This window comes from Habropoda laboriosa, unplaced genomic scaffold, assembly GCF_001263275.1.
Source record: "Habropoda laboriosa isolate 0110345459 unplaced genomic scaffold, ASM126327v1 scaffold172, whole genome shotgun sequence".
Lineage (NCBI taxonomy): Eukaryota > Metazoa > Arthropoda > Insecta > Hymenoptera > Apidae > Habropoda > Habropoda laboriosa.
In genome coordinates this window covers 229409-246867 of record NW_017100331.1, presented here as the reverse complement: position 1 = coordinate 246867, position 17459 = coordinate 229409, and the positions used below count along the sequence as shown (strand labels likewise).

The 17459-nt window shown below is 35.2% G+C and overlaps 1 protein-coding gene across 1 annotated transcript; it reads left to right on the top strand.

Moving 5' to 3' along the window:
• The first annotated feature begins 1007 nt into the window (after positions 1-1007).
• LOC108574434 (aminopeptidase N-like) lies at positions 1008-11314 on the top strand. The gene is made up of 13 exons (XM_017937025.1): positions 1008-1081; positions 1524-2054; positions 2199-2645; positions 3041-3224; positions 3567-3726; positions 5256-5337; positions 6396-6751; positions 7169-7446; positions 8364-8497; positions 9154-9291; positions 9468-9776; positions 9857-9935; positions 10542-11314. The coding sequence occupies exons 2-13, from the start codon at positions 1579-1581 to the stop codon at positions 10752-10754; spliced, it is 2856 nt and encodes a 951-aa protein (XP_017792514.1). The 5' UTR covers positions 1008-1081; positions 1524-1578; the 3' UTR covers positions 10755-11314.
• The last annotated feature ends 6145 nt before the right edge of the window (positions 11315-17459 follow it).

Sequence of the window (17459 nt, the reverse complement as noted above, 5' to 3'; positions counted from 1 at the left end):
CTGAATAATTTAATTTTTTGAAGAAAACGTGAAGAACGTTTCAAGGTCGTTACCTTTTCTTTCAACGGGACCGTATATTTCTCGATATTCCTTAAATACAGTTCACACACAGACGAATTCAATAAGATAGTCACTCGATGTAGACCGCATAGCCTTCGCTGTACATAACCATTAGAAGAAATGAGGAATTAAGGGATTATGAAGAGCCATCCGGTACACGTGTTAGAGATAACAATTAGTTCGAACATGAGAAATTTTTCTAAACGAGTCTTCTCAAGCGGTAAAGATTCTAACTTCTAACTAATGTTTTTGCAACCGAAACACATCCTGCATTAAGAGACTATCTGCTTGTCGATAAGATCAGTTGAAATTGACGCCGATATTTGTAATCCATTGTTAAGGTACAACTTCCTGAATTGTTCAAAACGAAAAACAAAATTGATAATTTCGCAGAGATAAAAAGAAATTGAAAAGAATCGACGGCGATTCACTTTTGGAATATTATGTAAAAATTTGTTTTTTCTCTTCATCATCGGGCGATTCATTTTTAAGTAAATTTACGTTTTTCGCTACGACATATTACGCCATTACGTGCAACGTTAAAAATGACTCTTTCACGAAGCATTTCAATATAAGATATTCAATGTTTACGATAAAATTTATCTTGTTATCTGTTTTATTAAATCAAGTCGGAGAATTACCTAACAAGGTAGAATGTTGTTCAAATATTGCCGATAAAAGAAATAAAATCGTACAAAACTACATAGGGAGAATTTCTTGGTATCGAAATGATTTCTATTCACGTCAAACGGAATCGTACTGCACATCATATAAATGTATCGTATTATTGATTATACTTCAGATTAAACATTTGAAGAAATTTTATAAATGTAATAGACCATTTATTGGTCTTCATCCGAAAAAATAATAACTAGAATCGTGATAAGGCATCGATTGATAAGATTAGGAAAGTCAGACATATTTTCGATAATAGTCCTATCGCGGGTGCCTTATAAAGCACGAATATTTCTACATGTAGTCTTTCATAAGGCAATTGACGACGTACAATTATTCCCCTAAGGTATGTTATCGAACTGTTTAAATCTCCAATGTTCTGGATAGATCTAATTTCGAGAATAACAATTTTTTCACGGATATCTACCGAAATCGAACGTTCCTAAATTAAAGTAATATTGCGATACTCTCTGTGTAAAGATTGCTCTCTTTGTTAATAAGCGCGAATAAACGAAAAGTGATATAGTTTCGCTAATACCGTTTTCTAATATATCTTTTCTTTGCACAATTGATAAACACATTTAAGAAATTGAACAATTCACCCAAATATCGTACGCATACGTGTAATTTGACCGCGTAACGCGAGGAATTCGGGTTCCACGTCTGACTACACTAAGATCAACATTTCACGCATTCAGTTGAAACGTTAAGCAAACATGAAATAAATTTTGTTGATGTTCTCGATATGAAACAGAGGTGTGTAATAAGTGATGTGTTTTACGGGACAGAAATAGTCAAGCTGGATCGTTCGTTGGATGCGCATGCTCGCTGAATCAATCCAGAATGACAAAAGCATCGATACCGTTACTCCTCGTCCTGACGATTTGCCAGGCGAATCTTCTCCTTGGAAATTCGCTCGGTGCCCAGGCGGACAATTCGAACGAGCTGGATTATAGACTGCCAGAAGATGCCGTACCATCCGTATACGAACTAAATCTTGAACCTGACCTGAAGAAATTTACTTTCACGGGGACAGCAAAAATCACGATTGTCGTGAAGGCCGGTACCACGAGATTGACGCTCAACGCAAAGAATCTCAACGTTACCGAGAAAGACGTTAGCTTGTCTCCAGTGAATAGCTCTTCAGTAATCACAGCAACCAAAGTGGAACTAAAAGAGAAACAAGAATTTTTAGTTATCAGTGTAAAAGATTCTCTCAATGGGACATACGTGCTTACCATCAATTACACCGGTGAATTGAACGACAAAGCAAGGGGATTCTACAGAAGCAGATATTTCGACAAGGATCGCACTGTAAAGTAAGGGTGACATGCATATCGATTATTTTATTTGTAAAAGTGGCGAAATTACTACAATAGAGCTGCGTTGAAAATTTTTATTCTTGCTAATTGTACTACTTAGAGCAAACCAGTGTTTTTCAGAATGCCGCTTGTATGTTTTAGATATGTCGCTGCGACTCATTTCGAGCCAACAGGTGCACGACAAGCATTTCCTTGCTGGGATGAACCCGCGTACAAAGCAGTATATAAAATTGCTCTGACACATGAGACCAATTACAAAGCAATTTCAAACATGCCTGAGAAAAGCAATACGACGGTGCAGAACAAAACAAAGACTGTTTTCCAAGATACTCCAAAAATGTCTTCATACTTGGTGGCTTTTGTGGTCTCTGACTACGGCGTGAAGGAAAGTGGATCTTTCCGAGTTTGGACAAAATCACACGCTGTAGATCAGGGTGCGTACGCGTTGGAAATGGGCAAGAAGTTGCTCGACAAATTAGACGCCTATACAAATATTTTTTACTCCAAGATTATGCCAAAAATGGATCAAGTCACGCTCAAAGATTTTTCACCGTCAGCTATGGAAAATTGGGGTCTCGTAACCTATAGGTAATTATCGCAACGCATAACTGAAACGCGTATCGTTCTACGGGTTTAAAGTCCAGATCTGTAAGACGTAGGCGACAATTTTTCGAAACGGACCACAAGTTCGAAATGAAAGATACGAACAAATTTTTAAGAAATAGCACTTTCCAAACGTTTCGATTGTTCAGTCCTTTTTTTTTTTTTTATCAAAGAATATTAGACTCCACACAGCTAGACTCGAGAATGGCCACGAGTAAATGAATAACTATATTGTATGATATTCTCGTTTACGCGATACAAACAACCATGTAACGTGTATGAAAGTATTTAACGAACGAAGCTGTTGCTTCGAGCTATCTGAGTTCAAGTACGAAAGGAATATGAAATAGTAAAATTTAATAATGAACTTCCTGTTGCAGAGAGAGCGCTCTTCTTTACAAGGAATCTGAAACCACGCTTCGTACCAAACAAAGTATAACTACGATCATAGCTCACGAATTCGCGCATCAGTGGTTTGGAAATTTAGTCAGCCCGAAATGGTGGACGTATCTCTGGCTGAACGAAGGATTTGCTACCTACTTCCAATATTTCATTGCCAACGAGGTAAGTTTAACAAATGTTTCGCTTATTTTGTGTTTCGTTAAATCGCAAGAAGCAACATTTTCATCCGTTGCGGTTCTTTTAAAGTTGTCACTGCTGGTGGCCCCTGTAAGCGATTTGAAAAATTGCTGTTCGCGCCTTTTCGCCTTAATTTTTCACCTTTCCGCGCTTCCACCTGATTTGATGAAAAAAATTTTCAAAAATAACGCGGCCGAAGCAAAAGATTTTCCGGCTGTGATTGAACTGTCGCGACGCACGTTACGTGCTAGATCAACATTTCATACGACACGAAATTTTTCAATTGAAAATTTTTACAAAACCGCATTATCCACATTAATCGTTTAGGTGGTTCCGGAATGGCAATTAAACGAAGTACGTGTCGTGGACTCGATACAAGGGAATGCTTTCATTGCTGACGCGGCGGAAAATGTGCGTCCAATGAACAAGGAAGTGAATTCGCCTGAAGAAATCAGTGGTTTATTCGACAGTATTGCATATCAGAAGGGTAAGATATTTGGAAAAAAATATGTTTAATCATTTATCAAAACACGTAACCATATTTAAGTGGTAACTTTTATTGAGAACACATCTTCCTAGATTTTAATTAGAAAAACTGAGCGCGGTTATTTCTAACAGCGGATAAGAAAATATGAATAAATACGTTATTAGGTTTTCGATCATCCCTATTTATTATTTGATGCCTACAATACAAGATACCAACTTACACGTATTTATCTTATCAACCAATTAATACGTTAAACCGCCAATTTAAGTATTATCAAACCAAAGATAAAATGTAAGATTCTCTCGATGATGAAAAAGTCAAGAGTCATTATCGAACGAAGCTATTTGCAATTCACCGCACTTGTAGAGTGCGTTGTAGTTCTATCGATAGTGTTTCTAAAAAATCTAGCCAATGATGTAGATAAGAACTTTTGTGAAAAATGAAGCTTGAAACGAGGATTGGATAACAAGTTAAACAGCTCCCGGTTCACTCAAAGTAGGATTTTCTTTACGGACATCTAATTAAGACTATTCGTCGATTATGTGGAAAACATTTTGCAAAGACGAAATATGAGAAAAAACAAAGTAGCGAATATCACATTAATTGTATGTTTCAATTTTTGAGGAAATGATTTCACATAAATTTGTCATTTTTCATTTTCACAAAATATAGAATTTAATTTTAACGATATTCAAATTTTTCGTTCCCGCGTTACATTGCGATGATTCATTTTGAAATGATCCACGAGGAAATCGTACAAATTGTTTAATGACATGGAATGTCATATTATAATGAAAATTTCATGAAAATCGTGAAGTTTTGAGGAAGGGATAATAGTGAAGATGGGAAACAAACGTGTGTTTTAAGCCATGATAATAATTTGTGAGTGCACCTAGATTGAATAGAATGTACGCAATGCATTTGCCTTGGGTCAAAATTGAATTTTTACTGGAGAAGTAGAATTTCTTCACGGACATCTAATTACGACTTTATTCATCAATTATGTGAAAAATATTTTTCAAAGACGAAATATTAAATTAATTGCACATTTCAATTTTTGAGGAAATGACACACTAAAATTTTTAAATGCATATTAAAAAATTAATTATACCGTAAGGAGTAAATTGTATCGATAAAAGAAGAAGTCGTAAGAGACATATAAAATGCAATTTGTTATGGTAATAAGCATTACTTTCCCACTTGAAAATTCAAGTAATTCCTTTGAAAACTTAATCTGCGATCAGCCTTTTGTAAGTAACTTTGTAATTATAAGAAGAAAGTTGAATTTCGAAAAAAAGGATGCACTTAAAAATTTACTATTTGCTGAATATTGTATAATTAAAGAAACAACATGTTTCACAAAATAATCTATTTTGTTAAATATTTCATACTTTTATAAAAGGTCTAAAATTGCAGTTGGAATATTTTTCCGTTGAAAATTCGTTCGTCAAGTTGGTCAATGCTAGTGGTCACGACTTAAGTACTGTTCTAAACGACAATAAAAAATTATACAGAAATATTTTTCACAGCTGGAGCGGTTATTCGTATGATGTCAAGCATTTTGACAGAAGACGTGTTTAAGGAAGGTTTAAGAAAATATATCTCGGACAAGTAAGTATACTCACAATTTCCACGTGAAATATTTCCCTTCGGTATCAGGATATGTAGTTAATGTTTCAAATATTATACGGTGCAAAGCAGGTGTTTGAATATTTGGACACGTTTAAAGAATAGATTCTTAATGTCAGTAATCATTTTTCCTTACTTTTTCGTTAATATATACTTTTCTGGAAAGTAATATTCCATATGCTTCAGTTATAGAAGAGGAAATCGAATGTTTATCCCCCTAACCCCAATTAGATTTTCACTTGTTTCACGTTAGGGAAAGGAATGAAACGTGCAGGAGCAATTAGGTACAGTTGATGGAAGCGACATAGCGAAGTCGTAAATTAAAGCATTAAGCAGCGACACTTGTTGATGTAGCCGCACTTAGGTTGCGTTATTTGTAAATTGATAGTTAAAATTTCTGCTTAGAATCTCTCATTTAAGATGTACAGTATCGAATCTCCGTCGCTTCCTGCGCAATAGTATTTTCCGTTTTGATCAAAATTATCCTGCAACTGCCAACGATTAAGGCGTACAAAAATTTTTCTAATGTACTACAATGGAAGAAACAATTCTGAGTGGACATCAAGAAGCTCTAACTTCTTATCTCCCTCGGATTGCTGTTTTGGCGTTCGAATTACGTATAGTTCGAGGCTTCGCTGATTTTACAACCTCGCTATATCGGTTCCACCGACTATACACTTTTGAAGAACACCAATACCCTCTTACTCCATTGGTCCATTTAATTCGTGTTGAAATTTTTATTTACTTCTGCATTAGTTATATGGGGATCTAAAGTAAAGGACCATACGTCAGGAATACATTGTACTCAACGTAGTGATAAGAAAAGTGTAGTATGGATATAAATTCACTAGCTTTTTAGGCTGAAAATATAAACACTCATCTTCGCATTGAAGGAACAGTTCAAAATAAGCTTCCTTGAGTTTCTCATCATTTTTGTAAATCGAAAGACGTTGATTTTATCAGTTTCGTTGTTTTTTTTTTACCTTCGTTTAAACCGACATATCACACTGTCGTGCAGTAACCTTAGCAATATATTGCAGTATATATTCCGCTGCGGACTCGGCAGACCTTTTCAAGGCACTTGGAGCGGTTGCAAAAGGAACCTGGGAAAACGGAGTTACGTTTGATGTACTTATGGACGAGTGGGTGAATAAACCAGGATATCCAGTGGTTAATGTAAGGAATAACGGTGAAAAGTACGAGATCACTCAAGAACGATTCTCTCTGTACGGAAATAAAGATGATACAAAATGGTGGGTGCCTATCACTTTCGTCAAGCAAGCTAATCCCAGGAATTTCTCCACAACGCCTACCCACTGGTTGCAGCCAAATAAAAATTTGACAATTGATGAGAAGGAAAAAGACAAATGGATTATTGTCAACGTCCAGCAAGCAGGTACGTAACGTAACATGTATAAAATGTTTCGCAATGTGCGGGAACAGTTTCAAGAGCAGACTCGTTATTTTAAAATACTAATTGTAAGAAAAGATCGTATAAACGTAGGTATGTCTTACAAGTTCGTTTTTCGTTGAGGGGATACACCATCCTTAAGCGTCTCGAAATAAGATAAAGTTTGGAAATTTGTTTTATAAGTAACTACTACTACTACTAAACCAAAAGCTTCAATTTTTTCGAGAAGACATGTAAATGTAACTTTCAGCTTTCTTCTCCAATTTTCAGAAAGTAAAAATGTTACGAAATAATTTAGATCAATGTTCCCGAACAAATTATGGTCAATGTAGCCTGAATTTAAAAGAAGAAAAGAACAGATGAAGAATTGTTTTGATTTTGCAAGAACGATCACTGTTTCAGGTTACTATCGCGTGAATTATGACGAAGAAAATTGGGTATCGTTGACGAAGTACCTGAGGTCGCCCGATTATAACAATGTAGACGTGATAAATCGTGCCCAGTTAATCGACGATGCCCTAAACATGGCTCGCTCCAACCGACTGAATTACACTGTCGCATTGTCTCTCTCGCTTTATCTCAAAAATGAAACAAACTACGTTCCATGGCAAGCAGCCTTCAGGAATTTGAACTTCCTGCAGAATATGATGCGCACTTCCAACAAATACAGCTTCTTCAAGGTATATATTTGTACAGTAGATAGCAATAAGAATACACACGGGAGAAATTTATTCTTAAGGTGTTAGATCACTCCTGAGGCCTGAAAATGATACCTAACTTTAGCTTTTTTTTTTTAGACAATAATTGACTCAATCGAAAACTTTTCGTAAGGGCTTTGTTATATTACCCTTAAAGAACACAAAAGTGTCTTTTCATTTAATTTCTTTCACAGAATTTTCGTCATTTGCATGCCAATTGCTAAAGAAGTACATAGGAGTTTTTAGAAATATCGAGTTTTATAGAAATGGTGAACACACGAAGAAGGAATCGTATTTTTACCCTAAAATTTTAGTGTAAAAATATTAATTGCGGGAAAAGTTTTCCCAAAATTCCTATGTACTACTTTAGATTGTGAAGCAGAGAGTATTTTGTGGATATTTCAAGTGAATCGGGTGAAAATTGTAGAAGTTACGGATAACACCGTCTTTAAAAGTGTCATTCTGAGAAAAACGCGTTTAAAGTTTCGATTACCGATTGACAACGGGATGACGCGGTTCGTTAAATTGTCTCTAACACATAAAACCAGCGACGTTTTTCATTCAAACTATTTAGATTATATTTTTAAAAGTATAAACTATCAAACCTCAGGATGGGCTAATTCCTTAAACCAATGAAAAATAAGACGTCTTCTTTATATGAAATGTTTCGTATGATAAAAAAGATCAGTATTAAAAAAAAAAAAGGAAAAGGCAGTCTGTTGGTATGAAAGCAAAAATTAAAAATAACTTTTTGGCTACAACATAGTTCCATAATAGCTGTCACAAGTACATATAATTTTACGACCATCCCTTCCCCGACTGCTGAATAACGATGCAAGTAACCTATTTTCTTATCTTTGTTTGATCATTGCTTGATACGTTTCTTACTATGTGTAGAGAGTAGATCTGCAGATTTGCATTCCTTTGCTTTACAACCTAGTCTTAAAGTCTTAAAGATGTCGAGTAAAAGCTTGAAGATGTCCAAAAGACGTCTGAACAACATCAAGATGTCTTTGAAACTCGATGTTGCTAAGTACTATGTGCTAGCTTTAGAAACGTCTTAAAAATGTCTTAAGGATGTAATTTTTATACGTTGCTAAACCGTACCGATTTGTACGTCTCCTAGATGTCCAGATCAGGTCGTAAGACGTCTTGTGCTATCTGGAAATGAACGATAGAACTAGAAATGTTGAAAAATATGAGAGATATGTTCACCTTTTTATACCTTAACCAATTAATTTTGAACCTAGAATAACGTAATAAGAATCCGTATTTAACAACAATCCGTTGCGTTAAATTTCAGGCGCATAGTTAAGAATTTTAATAATTAACCCTCCGCAGGCAAACATATTTTTTCACATACAGCGGGCCAACTCGGTCGTTTGTGTCCAAGTCTAATTTTTTTACTATTTCAAGCTCTCAAAAAATCCGCAAAAATTCTGCAGTACTCGTCGAAGTCTCTACGACATTATACAATTGTTCGTTAAGTCAAATGTTTCAAACGTTTTTCGATAAAAATGCAAATTCGATTCGAAGAAATACGAGAGTGAAATTTCACTTGAATCGTCAAAAATCCAGATTGCCTACGGAGGGTTAAGTTGGTCGTTGTACTTACGTTGTAATACTTATTATTTGGTAATTCGTTTAAAGTAGGAAAGAAAGGTAACAATTGTTTTCATAATGTTGCAGCTATACAAACAACGACACTGACGTTACTATACTCCTTAGAACAAACGCAATGAAATGGGCCTGCAGAGCTGGCGTTACAAAATGCACAGATTACGCTACATCTGAATTCAAAGATTGGGTTAAACTTTCCAACAAAACGTAAGTCACTTTTCAACCTTTACTTCTTCTTTAGTTTCCCTTTGTTTCTTCTTTTAAGTAGTAAGAGCTCTAATTTAAACACTATTCTCTCGACAAACGAATAAAGCCAACCGTGTAGCGTGAAACGATCGACAAACGGATTTTCCGATAAGAAGATTATTATAATGTTTTTACAGACTTGACGTTAACTTGAAGAACAATATTCTCTGCGCTGGACTAAACGCTGCGGACAACGCCACGTGGAATAAAGCTTTTGAAGAGCTGAAGAAAACCATAAACGAAGAAGACGACAACAAGAGTGCATTCTCCACCTTAACTTGTACCGATTCGCAAGATCGACTGAAACAATACCTACTATGGTCCCTTGAAAAGGAATCTCCAGTGAGCTTCGATGCCGCAGTCCAAGCCGTAGTGTCCGAACATCCGGAAGAAGTTGACCATGTCCTGAATGTCTTGACCAGTGTAAAGGAGCAGATAAGCAAACTGTAATTAATCATACTGTCGAGAACTGATTTATACGTAAGGAAACAAATCGCCGTAACTTCCGTGATTTTCGTGGTTTCAGAGATAACAAAGACAGTGTGATCAAATCCGTGATAGAAACCATTGGAAACGCGATCACGACTAAGGAACAGCACACGCAGGTACGGTAACATTATAACTAAGCTATTGTTCTTTTTAAAATGTGCTGATTACTGTGATGTTTCATTGGTGAGGGTGAAAAGTAAACGAAAAGAAAGCGTGGATAATTATTTACTAATTATCACTGTTTCTTTTCCACTTGCTACGCAGTGAAAAAACTTTGGATTTCGTAAGCTACGTATATTTCACAATTTTTCCATGAATTTTATCCACACTGCTTGCCAAAAAAGTTGCAACACCTAGAAATTAGGGTCCTAGAAAATCAAGGAGAAAACGCCTAGGAAAAATGATCCTTTTTAACTTCAATTTTAATCATTTTTCTCTTGCAATGTCCCACAACAGTATATGCAAATTTAAGATTTGTTTTTGGCAAGCAGCGTATGTATATTCGATTCTCTTATTAATATACTCTAATCTGTAAACTTTATCGCTTGATCGATTTTACAACCTCGCTATATTTCTTCCATCAACTATACACCACTTGACCCTGTGTCGTCAGCAACCACCTTCTCATCTGTGCACAGTTCATTCCTTTTGTGCAAAGAAGGAATAAAAAAGGAATACTTTGAAAATTGCTCGAGCAATAAAACATTTTTTTTTCATTTTAGCTGAGCTTCTTTGTCCTGAGCGAACATGTGAAACCAGAACTCCTTCACAGTAGCTTACTGAGGGCAATGAGAAATATAGAATGGATTGATAGCCACAGGAAGACCGTTGAGGATTGGTTGGTCGCACATGAGAGTGAATTCAACAGCGCAAGCTCGTTAGTGCTCTCGTCATTCCTTCTCATTCTCTCAATATTTATTACGCGGTTTAATTAAAACAAAAAAAATTAATTAAAAGCTGCTAGAATTTCCGTTAAAGGAAGTTCCATTTTAAACGTATTCAACTTTATCCCATCGAGCAAACGAATCACACGGAAATGTAATAAAATATTGACAGAAATGTTAGGATGATCATTCGTTTAAGATATGTTAAACAAATCGCGAAGTTCGAAAATTATTTACAAGTTACCATTTTTCAGTATTTTCGAACGTATTAGGGTGGTGCATCTGAAATCTACTGTTTTGCGTAGAGAACTTCGAGTGAAAATACCTTTTTGCTTTTTCACTATTTTATTTAACGAGAAAATGACGAATTGACGAATTTTAAGGTTCGGTGACATTTTTTGAATCGTTTGGTGATCATTAGACATCAGAACGTTAGAATTCAATAAGAAATTCGACGAACCGTGTTTTTCATTTCCAAAATTTTTGAAGCCAGGACGAAACTTTTTAAACCAATTTCTGACAGTCCTTTCAGAGACGATTCTTTTCCATAATCGATCATTTATTCGTCCTGTTTTCTCAGCTGCACTAAAAGTTCATCCTTGAACTCACAAGATATAATTATCCATTTCGTCAAAAATACACAATTTCGTACTACAATATTTTCTAAAGAATAATTGTCCTCCTTTGTCATTCTTTCAAGCGCAACAAGAGTCATTGTTACTGTATCCCCACCACGAAGCAATTTTTACACTATCTACAATAGGTAATTTCATATGCACCAACTTAATACTTTAATTTAACACAAGTGTCTAATGCCATTGTAAGTAGATATGTACATGTATTTGATCCAAATATATTTTTATATTATATTAATGCATTACGTATTATTCTACAAATAGACGTCTGAAAAAAGATTATAAGTAGCCACTTATTGACAATAATTAGTAATAAAATAATACTATTTAAAGTTATAAGGATACTACAAAAAAGAAGGAAGTATAAAATATACTCAATGTCACCCCTTACAAGTTTAGCGCACTCGTTTATTAGACCGGTAAAGTACGAGTGGTTTACATACTAAATTTACAAGTAATTCGTAGTTTTCCATTTCTGTGAAAATTCGAATTATATCGAAACTACATAGAGGCGCGAAGCCTTTGTTCCCGTTTGAGTTGAGGTTGCAAATTGATCGAGGTGTGGGACACGGTTGCAGGTAGCAGAAAAAGAACTTTTATATCGTTGAACGGTGATTTTTAAGTAGCAAGATACTTTTATCTATACTATTCATTTTTGAAACTTGAATGCACACATTGTTGCAGTTTCCATTCTCGAATGCAACATCGATTGAAGCACTATTTCGAATGCAAAACATTGTTGCACGCGTTACTTTTGAAAGCAACATTGCTTAAAGCGTTATATTTGAACGCAAACATTGTTGGAATCTCAATTTCTGATTAAAACATTATTAGAACCGTTATATCGAACGCAAACATTATTACAAGCACTACGCTTGAATGTAACATTGTTACAAGCGTCATTCTCGCTTGTAACATCACCAACTCGTATTATTTTCGAATGCACATTGTAGCAAACGTGTAATCGAGTCTGCAACATTGTTGACGCGAATCGTCCTCGAAAAACGCACATTGTTCCACGGAGCACCATTTTGCAACTTTGTTGCCGCGAGTCGCTCCCGAAAATTGCACATTGTTGCAAAACGCGTTATCGGGTTTGCAACTTTGTTGTCGCGAAAATTGCACATTGTTGCACGACGCCCCGTTTTGCAACAATGTGCTTTTTTCGCGAGCGACTTTCGACAACAAAGTTGCAGACGCGATTCTCCTTTTTGCAACTTTGTTGCCGGAAGCCGCTCGCGAAAAACGCACAATGTTGCAAACGCGTTATCTGGTTTGCAACTTTGTTGTCCCGAAAATTGCACATTGTTGCACGACGCCCCGTTTTGCAACAATGTGCTTTTTCGCGAGCGACTCTAGGCAACAAAGTTGCAAACGCGATTCTCCTTTTTGCAACTTTGTTGCCGGAAGCCGCTCGCGAAAAACGCACAATGTTGCAAACGCGTTATCTGGTTTGCAACTTTGTTGTCCCGAAAATTGCACATTGTTGCACGACGCCCCGTTTTGCAACAATGTGCTTTTTTCCGAAGCGCCTCGTTGCAACAAAGTTGCAAAAAGAGAGATCGTGCTTGCAACTTTGTTGTCGAGAGTCGCTCCCGAAAAATGCACAATGTTGCAAAACGGGGCGTCGTGCAACAATGTGCAATTTTCGGGAACGCCTTCCGGCAACAAAGTTGCAAAAAGGAGAATCGCGCTTGCAACTTTGTTGTCGTGAGTCGCTCCCGAAAAATGCACAATGTTGCAAAACGGGGCGTCGTGCAACAATGTGCAATTTTCGCGACAACAAAGTTGCAAACCCGATAACGCGTTTGCAACAATGTGCAATTTTCGGGAGCGACTCGCGGCAACAAAGTTGCAAGCGCGATCACACGTTTGCAACTTTGTGAAACGTGCGTATTTTCGTTTGTAACGCTGTACGGCATGCAAAACATTGTTATATACTGTGCTTTGTACGCAAAACATTGCCACAAACATTTACTTGTACACTTGTGTTCAATTGAATAAGTGCTAAGCCACATTTTCTACTTATTCATCTACGGATAATGCAGCTTGTACGAAAGCATCTGTATGGAAAATATATGCATTAACCGTGTTCCTTATTGAAATATTGTAAGTTTTGTACTAAGTAGAAGTTTCATCCCATTCGAAATGAAATATACTTACGATACAATTGAAACCTCCCAAAGTGTGTTCTCTTCTCTCAAATAAAGTTACCAATCGAATTCTTAGAACCCTCCACCGATTAACCAGCAAACAGGACACACAGAAATAATAATATCGAAGTTTTAAAACGGTACCATTCATCATTCTTACCTACCTCTCGTACAGGATCTTAAAGCAATTTACGAGCACATCATTTTTCACGTCCATTCGATTTACCCTCCTGAGCAGCCAGGAATCGATCGCGGGCACCCTAGACTATATAGTTCAATACTTGAAATTCTTGAAAGTCTTGAAGCTTGAGTCTTGATAGATCTTGAACCTTAAGTCTTGATAGATCTTGAATCTTTAAAGTTCCGATAGGTTTTGAAAGTCTTGGAAGTCTTGATAAGTCTTGAAAGCATGGAATGTATTCAGTATCTTTGATATTTTATTGTCAATGATACTGCTAGGACAAGTGTATTCAAAATGCTTGCAAAATAGTGAATACTCACCAAGCTATCAAGTCTTATCAAAACTTTCAAGACTCTTAAGATGTATCGAAGCTTTAAATACTCAAGTTCTATCAAGACTCAAAGTTCAAGACTTATCAAGTCTTTTGAAAGCTTTAAGTATCGAATCATTATCGAAAGTGATTCGAATTTTTCGCCACATATTCGAAGTGATTCAAAGTATTTCTTTGGAGCACTTAGAATTATTAGAAAAATGTAAACAAATGTTACATGACTATAAAGAAACCATAAAATGGATCGATCGAAATATTTTTAGATGGGGATGTCGAAGATTTAAAAGTCAGAAAGTTTGCTTTTTCAAATGAAAGCATATGTTTGCGTTATAGTAAAATTATAGTACCTATTTTTTTTTTTTTAAGTACTGTCGTCGTAGGTTTCCGTGATCTGACTCTAATAATTCTTTGCACGAAGTACAAAATAATAATGAAAATAAATAACCGTCATTTTCTTATCAATATTAACTTTATTTACTGAAAGTGTTCCATTTAATGTATCTGTTATTATTATAAAGCCATTCACATTGATTACTGTGGTCGAAGCTTCCGTGTACACTTTATCCTTCAAATAGTTCCAAAAAAGAAGAAATCAAGAAGCGTCAAATCTGGTAATCTTGTTGAAGAATTAAGGAAACCTCCTCAGCCTATTCAGAGACAATTGATTTAATGTGTCTCTTGTTATTTATACATAATGAACGGGGCATTTGTCTTCTTGAGAAAATATTATTAAAAATCAAGGTACATTTCTCTCCCCTTTTTTATCTTTTGTTTTTCAATTCCTTACTTTCGTTCCTTTATATTAAAAAAATTACATTCTGCCCGCTGCAAGGTAATACACAAGCGTGCTGTGCGAGCTGGTAAAACAATATACAAGGTATGCGGCAACTGCTGATAGAAAATTTAAGGGGTAATTTTAGAAGCTGATATAAGACGAAAATGAAGTATAAAATAATTACGTTTGAGGCTTTGTTGTTTAGTTGTTAACGTTTGAAAATATCCCTGCAACCGAGCAAACCTCCTTACACCAACGAATACAGGGTATGTCAAGACACAGGAGGTACGGTGATCATCAAAACTAACGACTTACTTCGTACAAGTCGCAAAGTAGAAGATAGTGACATTCGCTTGAGGCAAACTTGAAGCTTCGGCCAATAGTTATAGAATAAGAGACGTCTCAGCCAATATTTGTGGAATAAGGCTATCGCACTTACTCTTACTGTTTCGTTGATAATCACAAGATACGACAGAGTGTCACTGAAAGCATCGTTAGAAATAAAGTATTATCAGGTTAGTTGATTTTTAAAATAGAAATTCTTCGAATTTTCCACTTTCAATAATAGTTACTGTAAATTAGAGCATAATTGCATATAGTAAGTAGTTTAAAATTGATACTAATAATATAAAATAAAGTATTTTAATTATAGAACAATTAATGTTTCTTGTTAAATAACAATTTTGATAGACGTTTATACCTATTGGAAGTGTTAAATAAATTTGTTGCATAATGGAACTAAATAAAACAGCTTAATTTATTAATATCGCATTGAATTAATAATTGCATGTAGTAGATTACTTAGAAATTGTTCATAACTTTTATAAAAAATTGAAATATATTAATGTTCCTTTTGTGCGAATTACAGAAGGAACTTTCAGGTCACAATTTATCAAAAAATCAATTATTCATTGTAAGGTAACTGTGCAAAAGGTTACAATGTACCAGTATTGTTTTTACAGCATTTCACAGTCTATTTAAACCTCCCTTATACACCAAATCCATTTCCTTTTACGAAACACTCATTCTTTAAATAAATTCCATTAAAAAATTGAATAAACTAAGTCCAAATAGCGTTAAGAACGCATAGAAATCGAAAAAATCGCGGAATTCGAGGGAAAAACTTAGAAACTTCCGTGAAAATAGTTTACTGCTTGCGAAAAATTTCGAGCTTCTGAAAAATGGTTGACGTACACTACTTAGATTGCGAAAATTTAATTGCGAAATGGTTGACTAGTACTACTCGCTCCAATCGGGAAAATTTTCGAAAAATTTCCGAAGATAATTAATAGTGTGAGTCAATAGTTTCTCAGACGCTCGAACAAATTTCAATGTCTGACTTATGGTTGACTTCACTAAATAGCTTCGGTCGAAAAATTTTCTAAAATGTCCCGAAGAAAATTAGTGAAGTATTTGTAATTGAAATAACATATTCATTACGTAATATGAATATAATAACATCGATCTAATTATAATATTAATTAGTGGATTCTTTGTTATCGCGTCTTAATGAAAAATAGAACCCTAATCCGTTTTTATAAGTAGTTCGCAAAGATTCTTGAGAACTCCAGATAAGCATTCGTCGTGATATACTATCTCGAGTATTATATCAAGCACGATCATCGTTGTTACTAGTGTTACTACCTGCTTATCGCTAGTTATAAGTACACAACGTCAAGAACACCTAAATAGTATCTTTGTTCAAAAAGATATTACATACGATGCTAGAAATTAATTCTCTTTTGGCATTGCGATCAAGATTATTCGAAGGTCATCGATGCTTCTTTAAGTAACACTATACAGGATGGACCGAAAATCAGGTACTATTTTATTGAAAATAGTTTAATTTATATGTTACTTTTTTTTTTTTGCAGACCTTTAAGACGAATACAGAGCAGCGTCTAGCAATAGTTATCGGGTGAATTAACTTTCAGAATTCTGCATACTGATATCTTTGGAGATTGAGTCTGCATGTGGCTGCACAAAGAGACATAAATGGATTTTCATTATTAATTTGACTCACTTATTTCATTATGTACAGAATCCATTTGTTTCAATTTGTTCACTAGCTTACGTATCGTCTTATCTACTGGTCTCGCTTTCTTGAATTTCCTTTGAAATTCATTTCTGATTCTTTCGACGAGGAATATCAAACAATTCATCGAAGGTGTTCTTCTACCAACGACACAAGTTACACGTTGCTTTAGTACGGAAAAGTTTCTAATTGACGCCCTGATTATTCATCGTAGCACGGAACAGTCAAATGATATTTTCGACAATCTTATCTGAAAAATGACAAAAAAAGATCAATTAGATAAGGTAATTTCGTACGTTGATAATGAATTTCTTGTTAGCACTGTGTGCCGTCTTACGCATCAATTAAGATTATGATTGCGTTCAAAAGATTAAGATGTTTTTATCAACAGTTGGAATAAATTAAGACTCTCCTATACATTTTGGTAAACAAGCTTTATGGAAAATTAATGAAGAAGTTTGGTTGAAAGTTTGCTTTGGTTAAAAGTCAAACAAACATCGCAATGTTGCATTCGTGATTGCATTCAAAATTATAATTGTAGTAAATAAACATTTTGAATTCACAGCACGATAATGTTGGACAAAAATGATCTTGATAATATTCAAGAGATTCTTCGGAACTCTGCATTTTTACTAAGATATGATAA